This window comes from Saccopteryx bilineata, chromosome 1 (assembly GCF_036850765.1).
Source record: "Saccopteryx bilineata isolate mSacBil1 chromosome 1, mSacBil1_pri_phased_curated, whole genome shotgun sequence".
NCBI classification, from domain to species: domain Eukaryota; kingdom Metazoa; phylum Chordata; class Mammalia; order Chiroptera; family Emballonuridae; genus Saccopteryx; species Saccopteryx bilineata.
This window is the reverse complement of record NC_089490.1, coordinates 84980303-84989971: the sequence shown is the minus strand read 5'-3', so window position 1 is coordinate 84989971 and position 9669 is coordinate 84980303. Positions and strand designations below refer to the sequence as shown.

General features: G+C 51.6%; 1 protein-coding gene across 1 annotated transcript; it reads right to left on the bottom strand.

Annotated features, from left to right (window-relative positions):
- Positions 1-133: 133 nt before the first annotated feature.
- RRP7A (ribosomal RNA processing 7 homolog A) lies at positions 134-9426 on the bottom strand. Its single transcript, XM_066256397.1, has 7 exons — positions 9333-9426; positions 7511-7653; positions 2951-3076; positions 2210-2327; positions 1836-1933; positions 1211-1409; positions 134-376 (listed from the first exon to the last, which is right to left on the bottom strand). The coding sequence occupies exons 1-7, from the start codon at positions 9403-9405 to the stop codon at positions 291-293; spliced, it is 843 nt and encodes a 280-aa protein (XP_066112494.1). The 5' UTR covers positions 9406-9426; the 3' UTR covers positions 134-290.
- Between the last annotated feature and the right edge of the window lie 243 nt (positions 9427-9669).

The following is a 9669-nucleotide window of genomic DNA, read 5'->3' as shown; positions in this document are numbered from 1 at the left end:
TGCAGTGGGGGGTTTTCCATTCAGGGCACGGGGAGAATAGGGCAGACACTTAGCTTTCAGAGAGGGATCCAGAGACAGGCTGGCAAGACACCAGGAGCAGCAAGGAGCCAGTTCCTGGGCTAGTGGCTTCCTGAGGGCTGAGTCCTCATTCTGGGCTGACTCACAAGGATCAAGGGTTGACACTGCCCTTCCTCTACCCTGTGAGGGCTCAGACCTTGGTGCTATCTGAGTCCAGGCCTACAGGTCCTTGGTGGCTACCCACCACCCATCCACCACCAGTCCCTGCCAGCTCAGTAGGGACGAAATTTGCGTTGGGCCCTCATCAGTTCAATCCTCTGCTTGTCTTCCTCGAACTTCTTGCGCAGCTGGGCTAGATCTGCAGTGCAAGGAAATGGGGAAATGGCCAAGGTCAGACAACATTCCAAACGCCCCCCACTAGAGTCTGCTTGGCCTCTCCCCTTGGTTTCCACTCCCAGCTGGGGAGCTCAGCACTGCATCCCCTCGTGTCTGGATGCTGCCAGGAAGAAGCTGGACTGCAGGCCCAGTCACAGGGCGGGGACTGAAGTGAACCAGACGGCACGCCTGAACCTTCAGACAGGAAATCACCAAAAGAAAAGGCACTTGCTCCCTTCCTACCCCTGCACACAAACACCCAAGGTAAAGGACAAGGCTCTTGGGAGAGCTGGGAGACCCCTGGAACACTTCACACAGGCCCTCACCACCACAGCAATCATACTGGACAGGAGTAAGGGCCCCAGAGTGCCACAGAATTCAGGTGGCAGCTCTGTTCACTCGGTGACTGGGTCAGAGGGGAGATGTGGGGCCCAGAGGCCCACTGGCAGGTCAATCTAGAGGGGACAAGGCCAGAAGCAAAGGTGCGCCGCACACATGCCCATTCTACACCCACAGCGAGCACTCAAAATCACCTCCAGCATGAACCACTCAGGGGACTAGTTGTGGGTCCTACCACCCAGGTGCCTATACAGCCCCTAAATAACCCAGGGGTCCCCACGGTGACCTCTGGGGAACAACAAGGGGACCACCACACAGATGCTGTCGGGCTGGGACCCCAACCCCAAAGCCTGTTGGGAAGTCTGGACCTAAGGACACCCTGGCTAGCCCTCAGGTTCACAACTGCCTCAGGGGCTCTGTGCTTGGGCCACACGCCTTGCCCATGGGGTTGGGGGCCGGGTTGGGGGTACGCCCTTACGCTCCATCTTGGTCTCGCGGTGCTGCCAGGCATAGAAGTTGAGCAGCTCCTTGCGGGCGCGCTTCCGCTTCTCCCTCTCCAGCACCCGCAGGCTGGCTGCCTCCGTCCGGGGGAGCACGGGCCGCCGGCCACGGCGGGTCACCTTCACCCAGCCCTCATCGTCAGGGACCCCTTCCTCCTCTTTGGCCTTAGCTTCCTCCTGCAAGGAACAGGACCCTGTGATGGCGCCTGATTCCCGCCCTGCAGCCGCAGGAACACCTCTCCGCCTCCCTCCTCTACAGACTCCCCCCACCGCACACCCCCAGGACCTGCTCCCAGCAGCGCCTGCTGCTCCCTCCACCCCCAGCACAGTGCTGGGGCCTCAGCTGGGAGGCGGGGGCCATACATGCCAAGGCTGCCTCCTACTCCACCTCTGGACTATTGTTCATTCTCTACAGACCTAGAGACTGGATGTCACCAAGTCAGGTGGCCCAGGACTCAAAAGGGAAAAAGGGAATCTGGACTCTATGGGGTGACCAGGACAGGCTGCCATCCCTCCCACCCTCAGGAGCTACATCACAACAGCAGTGGCACCACTTTCCTCACAGTGACACAGGTGATGTGCAGCCACCCACGAAAGCCCTACCTCGGCTATCTTCTTGTCATATGCCTCCATAAATGTGTCCACTTCAACCTGCAGGGCCTCCGGGTCCAGCACGGACTCAGCGTAGTCACTGATCCATTCTGAAGAAGGGAGAGAGGGAAACAGGGCTTCTTCAGGCTGACACCTGGAGCCCCACCCCAGGACCTGCCAGGCCAGTTGGGATTATCTCACAACCACGGGCATGAAGACTGGCCCAGGGTTCAGGTGGTAAGGAAGGTTCTAGTGGTGGCGAGTCGGGCCCTCACCCCTGCCTGCCCCGAGTACTAGGCTCAGGCCTCTCACATGCTGCCCCGCAAAATTTCCCCCACGGACCCAGGGCCCAGTAAGGAGGCACCCAACCCTCCCACAGTACTGACTGTGAATGCCAGTCTTCACTGGGTGACTCTCTGTTGAGACCAGCAAAGGGCCCTTCAGGGCTAAAGCAGCCGACACCCCACTCGGCTTCTGGAACACCACATAGGCTACCTGGAACCCCTGGAGAAAGGGAGAGATGTCAGTGCTAGGAACCTTCCTGTTCCTCCAGCCACCCATGCCTGGCCCAATGGGTCCCACCTGCCTCCAGCCTGATTATCACCAAAGGGAGATGTGCTGGGCTGTCCCTGAACCTTGATGATAACTAGGAGGTTGTCCATAATCCAGAGGTGGGTTGGCCACACTCCCACCAGAAGTGAAAGTGACCTGTTCCCACCAGAGCCTCTATCCCACTTAAGGGAGAAATTCAGTGAGAAATGTGCTCACCCTAGTCCAAATTCCACTATACCAGAAGGAGATGTGGGCTCAAGGGACACAGGGAAATGACAGTGGGGCCACCGAGCCTGAGGAAGAGGCAGAGGTGATCCCTGACCTCTGGCCCAGACCATGGAAAGAGCCAGCAAGAAGCTAAAGAATGTAGCAAGTCCTGGGCGAGGAGTGGAGGCTGTTTGGCTGTTTATCTGCCACCCTTTGGACCACACAAGCGAAGGCTGGCCTAAGGCTACAGGAAATGCTCTCAAAGTTCCACTGCCACCTGATACCACCTTCCCCTCCCACGCTGGGGACACCACCCTAGCCCCACCCCACACCCCCATTCTTGCAGACCCCAGAACTTGGAGGCTTACCGAAACAGGCTTGGGGTGAAAAATCTTTGACTTTGGCTCCTTTAGGCTCTCAGCGAGCTCGGGCTTCCCCTGCAACTCCACTGACTGGACGGGGCCACAGGGGGAGAGCAGGCGGGACAGGCACTCCTGCCGTGGCCGAGGAAGCACAGTGTGAGTGGTTGCAGGGCTGTCCAGGAGCCTCCCTCTGCCCCTGGAGGTCTGGGATCCCGTGTCTGTGCCCGAATCGGAGGCATGCAGGAAGGGCCTGGGGAAGCCATGTCTTCAACATGGAGGCAAAAATTCTTCACTCCCTGGACCCGAGACTACAACCTTGTCAATTTTCACATTAAAAACCATGGATAAAAAATCGACTCCTGCCCTGGTCAGGGCACTCAGGAGATGGCGTGTGAGACGGAATTCAGGTACAAGCATTTGGCTTTGGCCTGACCTGTGGTGGCGCAGTGGATAAAGCGTCGACCTGGAAATGCTGAGGTCGCTGGTTCAAAACTCTGGGCTTGCCTGGTTAAGGCACATATGGGAGTTGATGCTTCCAGCTCCTCTCTCCTTCTCTCTCTGTCTCTCTCTTCTCTCTCTCTCTTTCTCTCCCTCTCTCTCTCCTCTCTAAAAATGAATAATTTGCCTGACCTGTGGTGGCGCAGTGGATAAAGTGTCAACCTGGGAACGCTGAGGTCGCCGGTTCAAAACCCTGGGCTTACCTGGCCAAGGCACATATGGGAGTTGATGCTTTCTGCTCTTCTCCCTTCTCTCTCTCTCTCTCTCTCTCTCTCTCTCTCAAAAAAAAACTGAATAAAGTTAAAAATAAAATATTTTTTAAAAATGAATAATTTTTTTTTTAATTTTTTATTTTATTTATTCATTTTAGAGAGGGACAGAGAGAGACAGAGAGAGAGGAGCTGGAAGCATCAACTCCCATATGTGCCTTGACCAGGCAAGCCCAGGGTTTCAAACCAGCGACCTCAGCATTTCCAGGTCGATGCTTTATCCACTGTGCTACCACAGGTCAGGCAATAATTTTTTTTTTTAAATTAAAAAAAAAAAAAAAAAAAAGCATCTGGCTTTGTGTAAGGGCCCCCAGGAAGCATGTGCCTGGGGTGTGTTTGGTTCTCTCATCAAAGTGAAAGAGATTTTCTCCCTTTGAAAGGGCATCTTGCTGGCCTGACCAGGCGGTGGCACAGTAGATAGAGCGTCAGACTGGGATGCGGAAGGACCCAGGTTCGAGACCCCAAGGTCGCCAGCTTGAGCGCAGGCTCATCTGGTTCCTCGAACAAAAAGCTCACCAGCTTGGACCCAAGGTCGCTGGCTCCAGCAAGGGATTACTCAGTCTGCTGAAGGCCCACGGTCAAGGCACATATGAGAAAGCAATCAATGAACAACTAAGGTGTTGCAATGCACAATGAGAAACTAATGATTGATGCTTCTCATCTCTCTCTGTTCCTGTCTGTCTGTCCCTATCTCTGCCTCTGTAAAAAAAAAAAAAAAGAAAGAAAAAAGAAAAAAAAAGAAAGGTCATCTTGCTGAAAGGTCAGTCTTTCCTATCAATTTCTCTGGGTAAATGATCCCAAAAGTAGCATTAGGTTCTACATTTTAAAAAAATTATTACAAAACAAATAAACAAACAAAAATAGTAAAGAATTATTACAAGAATAGTTGGGGACATTTTTGGTGTTATTTTGAGTATTCTAATTTTATGAAACAACTAAATAAGTTTTACGACCTGAGTCAGCCTTTTAAAAACAAAGTTAAATCTATGCTGTTGGGATCAGGATGACGGTTAGCCTTGGTGGGGACAGGAGCACGAGGAATTTCTGGGGTGTGGTGCTGCTGTTTCTCAATCTGGGTGCTGAGTACATGGCTATATTCGGTCTGCAGTACCCTTTGAGCTGTGTGCCCCTGGCCATGTCCTCACTCTCCACACACACTGCTGCTCAGAAAGTTAGAAATGATACACTTTCCTCGCAGTGGTGTTTCCTCTCTTTAACCATAACCTGTCAGAAACTGGTATTTCCTTTTTTCAAAGTGAGAGGAGGAGAGATACAGAAACAGACTCCCACCAGTACCCTGACTGGGATCTACCTAGCAATCCCCCTCTGGGGCCGATGCTCTGCCCATGCTTGCAACCAAACTATTTTTAGTGCCTGAGGCAGGGGCTCTAGGAGCCATCCTCAGTGGTGGGGCCAACACACTCAATCAAGCCATGGCTGCAGGAGGGGGAAGGGAAGAAAAGCAGACTGTCACCTCTCCTGTGTACCCTGATGGAGAATCAAACCTGCGACTTCCACACGCTGAGCTGACACTCTACCACTAAGCCAACTGGCCAGGGCTGACATTTATTTAAAAAATAAGTTTCTCTTCTGTAAAGTTACACAATACTAAATTCAACAGCTTTGTGGGGTAAAGAAGTTGACAGGTCTGGATAGATTTAGAAGTCGTTTGCCTGACCAGGTGGTGGCACACTGGATAGAGCGTTGACTAGGACACACAGGACCCCAGGTTTGCGCCCCCAGGTTGCCGGCTTGAATGTGGGCTCACCAACTTGAGTGCAGGGACATGACCCTATGGTAGCGGACTTGAACCCAAAGGCCAGTGGCTTGAAGCCCTAGCTTGCTGGCTTGAGCCCCAGTCACTGGCTTGAGCAAGGGGTCACTCGCTCACTGTAGCCCCCAGGTCAAGGCACATATGAGAAAGCCACAATGAAGAACTGATGCTTCCCATCTCTCCCCTTTCCTATCTGTCTGTTCCTTTCTGTCCCTCTCTCTGTCTCTGTCAAAAAAAAAAAAAAAAAAAAAGTTGTTTTATTTTCTTATACTAACTCTGCTGTAGCCCCTCAATCAAGGTACATATGAGAAAGCAATCAATGAACAACTAAGGAGACTAAAGAGCTGCAATGAAGAATTGATGCTTCTCATCTCTCTCCCTGACTGTCTGTCCCTATCTGTCCCTCCGTCTCTGTCACAAAAAAAAAAAAAAAAAAAAAAAAAGGCAAATTTTGGGCCCTGGCCAATTAGCTCAATGGATAGAGCATCAGCCCAGCATGCCGATGTCCTGGTTTGATGTCCCTGTCTGTGCACACATGAGAAGTGACCATCTCCTTCTCTTCCCTTCCCTCTCCCCCTTCTCTTCCTCTTCTGCTCTCGCAGTCAGTGGCTCGGTTGATTCAAGCATCAGTCCCAGATAGGGGTTGCTAGGTGGATCCTGGTCAGGGCGCATGTGGGAGTCTATCTCACTTAATAAAAAGAAAATTTCGACACGAGAGGTGCCCTCTAGACCAGTGTTTTTCAACCAGTGTGCCGTGAGACACGGTCAGGTGTGCCGTGGGGAAATTAAACATGGGTCCCCAAACTACAGCCTGTGGGAGGCTATTTATTTGGCCCGCCGCCAGCGGCCTCCATCCGAACATAAACATTCCCCTCACAATCTGGAAGAGTGGAGGCACAGGGAACGCTCACTGACCAATCACCTTCTAGGATGCATCCCGACCACTAGCAATGAACCAATAGTAGGCCGCCTCTCATCCACACCCAGGAAGGTCCCCGTTCAGGCTGCCGCGCACTTGTCATTGTGTGGCCCCAGCGAGTAGTTGAAGCTGCTACTCCTCCCCATGGTCCCGATTTCTAAACCTGGTCAGGACTGGAGGTAAATGTTGCCACCACTAGATAAAGCCTCAGCCTCAGCTGGTTATGTCTCTCCTGATGGTGTATATAGATATTTGACCTTTTTCTTTTTAAAAGAGGCCCCCGCAGAGGGTGATATACAATGCATCACAATGTTATCTAACTTTAAAGCTAAAGTTTGTTGATCTTCTTTTGGACAGTTTTTGGTTATCTGTTGCCAAGGAGTTCCCCATTCTGGCCAACAAAGCTATTTTGACATTGCTCCTGTTTTCAACCACATATCTATGTGAGCTGAGCTTCTCAAGCTTGACTGCAATAAAAACTAAAAACAGAGAGAGACTGAGAACTGTTGAGGAAGAGCTTCGTGTGTGTCTTTCTACCATTCCTGCCAGGATATCCCTTTTGTGTTCATCGAAACAGGCCCAGGTTTCACACTAAGTGAGTATAAATACATTTAGAAACTATATTATTAACTATATGCATAATATGTACTGTGTTAGAGTGTCACTTTGTGTCATTTTGGTAGGTGGTGTGCCCCAGGACTTTTTTTTTTTTTAATTTCAGCTGCTAGAACATGACCTCACAACTCTTTTTTTTTTTTTTCATTTTAGAGGAGAGAGAGAGAGAGAAAGAGGGGAGAAGCAGGAAGCATCAACTCCCATATGTGCCTTGACCAGGCAAGCCCAGGGTTTTGAACCGGCGACCTCAGCATTCCAGGTCGACGCTTTATCCACTGCGCCACCACAGGTCAGGCCATCCAGGATTTTGTAAATGTAAAAAATGTGCTGCCGCTCAAAAAAGGTTGAAAATCACTGCTCTAGACACCCCTCTCTTGAGGCTTCAGTTAGCTGCTCAATCTCAACAATATGGACTTGGGGGGCCAGTGGAAGCCCTGCTCTGCCTAGAGCCCCACCCAAGCCTACAGGTTCCCTCCCAGATACCAGCTCACCTCTGTGCAGTACGGGGGCACATTGAGGACAAAAAGGGTCCTTTTCTGAGGCCAAGAAGACTTGGTGCCTTCTCGAACTCTGTGCTCTTTCATATACAGGTAATGACAAGTCTGCTGCTTTTCAGAGAACTTGATCCGAATGGCTGGAAGGGAAATGGGGGAGGAGAGGGATGGCATTAAAGTCAGGTTTAGGCTGCCCCTTTCTACTCCCAACTGTCTGTCCACCCACCCATTCATCCATCCACCCATCCACCCATCCTTCACTGAGCCCTTTCTCGAGGCAAGGCCTGTGCAGGGTGCTATGCAAGCTATGAGACTGAATAAGCAAAGAATCTCCCATGAGGGGCCCCCAAGCTGGTGGAGGAGACAGAACATAACCGGGCAATCATTACAAGTAAGGAGTGAAACCAGAGGACACTTTATCCCTGCTGCTTGTGGGGTAAACACCAAAACCCTTACGGTGGCTGCAGACCCAGCTGACCCTGACTACCTCTAGCCCTCGCTCTGTTCCTCCAACAAGTCAGTGCTTCACATGTGCTGTTCCCTTTACCTGAAAGATCAACCCTCTTCTCCCCACCCATTCAAGTTTTCACTTCACTTCCTCAGAAGCACCTCACATGCCAGGTGAGAGCCACCTGCTTGGTGCCTTCATAATTTCTCTCATGGCTTCTGTACTTGAATGATGATTTGGATAATCACTCATATTGCCGCATGTTTAATTTTATTATTTATTTATTTATTTTGAGGGGGGGGAAGGAGAGAGAGAAACATCAATTTGTTGCTCCACTATTTATGCATTCATTGGTTGATTCTTTGTGTCCTGACCAGGGTTCAAACCTACAACCTTGGCTTATCTCTAAATAATACGGACAATGCTTCAACCAATTTAGCTACCCAGCCAGGCTCCCATACATTTTAATCCTTATAAAAATAGGGACTGTCTCTGTTTCTCTCACCACCTTCTTCAGAGTGTGCAGTGGGGATACAGCTGCAGCCCCCACACTCAGAAAGCTCACGTGGTCATGGGGGAAGACAGCGAATAAGCATAAAACCAGACTATCAAATATGAAAGAAACAGGGTGATGGGTGAAGAGGCCTTTGGATAACCTGAAGGCATCTTTGATAAGGGTAATGCATGACATAAGCCTGGGCAAAAGTCAGGGCACATCTGTCCAAGGAACTCCAAGAGGGCACAGGAAGTGCGAAATTCCTGGCGGTGTAAAGAGCTTGTCGCCTCAGAGGCACAGAAAGCCAGGCTCAAGGTCGGCACCAGCCAGTGCAGGTGGGCCATGCGGATCAATGATAACAAGTTTGGATTCTGCTTTAGGCGCTCGCTAACTTGAGCCACTGGAGGGGGGTTCAGAGGGTATGGGAAGTAGAGGTAGGCGTGTGAGGCAAGATATGATTTAAACCTGATTTTAGAAAGACCATGTGCTGGCACCTGGGTGGAGAACATAAGTCAGAGACAAGAACTGAAGCAGGAGAACCAACTAGAAGGGCACATAACTGCCCAGGTGAGAGAGCTAATGGGGACCGGACAGGGAATTGCAAAGAGATGATGAGAAGCAGTTCTACTCACTGAGGGGGGAAGATGTGGAAGGACATGCTCTGAGGGAGAGAGTGGGCAGAGGAAGGTTCACCCAAGGGCAGCGCTGGCCAAAGTGGGCTCGTCCCGGGAGAGTGTAGTTGAGACCAGAGCAAGGCGCCGCTTGGGTCTCGGGGGACCCGCGGCCTCACGGCCTACCGGGGCCAGCACCGACCCCCGAGCCGCTCCTGGGCGAAGCCTGACCATATCCGGCCTCGTGTCCCCGCAGCCTCTCACCTGCGTAGCCTGGCGGGTTCGGAATCCCCTCCGCAGAGTCTCTCGCCACACGCTTCCTCCGGCGCGCCACCATCTTGCCCACCGGAAACCGCACAGGCCGCTGGGAGTTGTAGTTGGGAAGTGGGAGCTGTGCGTTTCTGTGACAACCGCGCCACGTGGCGTTCTTACCCTCTCGGTTTCAGGCCCGCTTCTTTTACCCTGGTCACCCAGGAGCCTAATCTTCCTTTGCTCAGTATAAAGTCAGCGCATAAATGTGGGAGTAAATGAAGGTGTGGGTGGGGGCGTTCACGGGTGCCAAGTCAATTTTCCATTCATTCATTATTCATTCATTTCACAA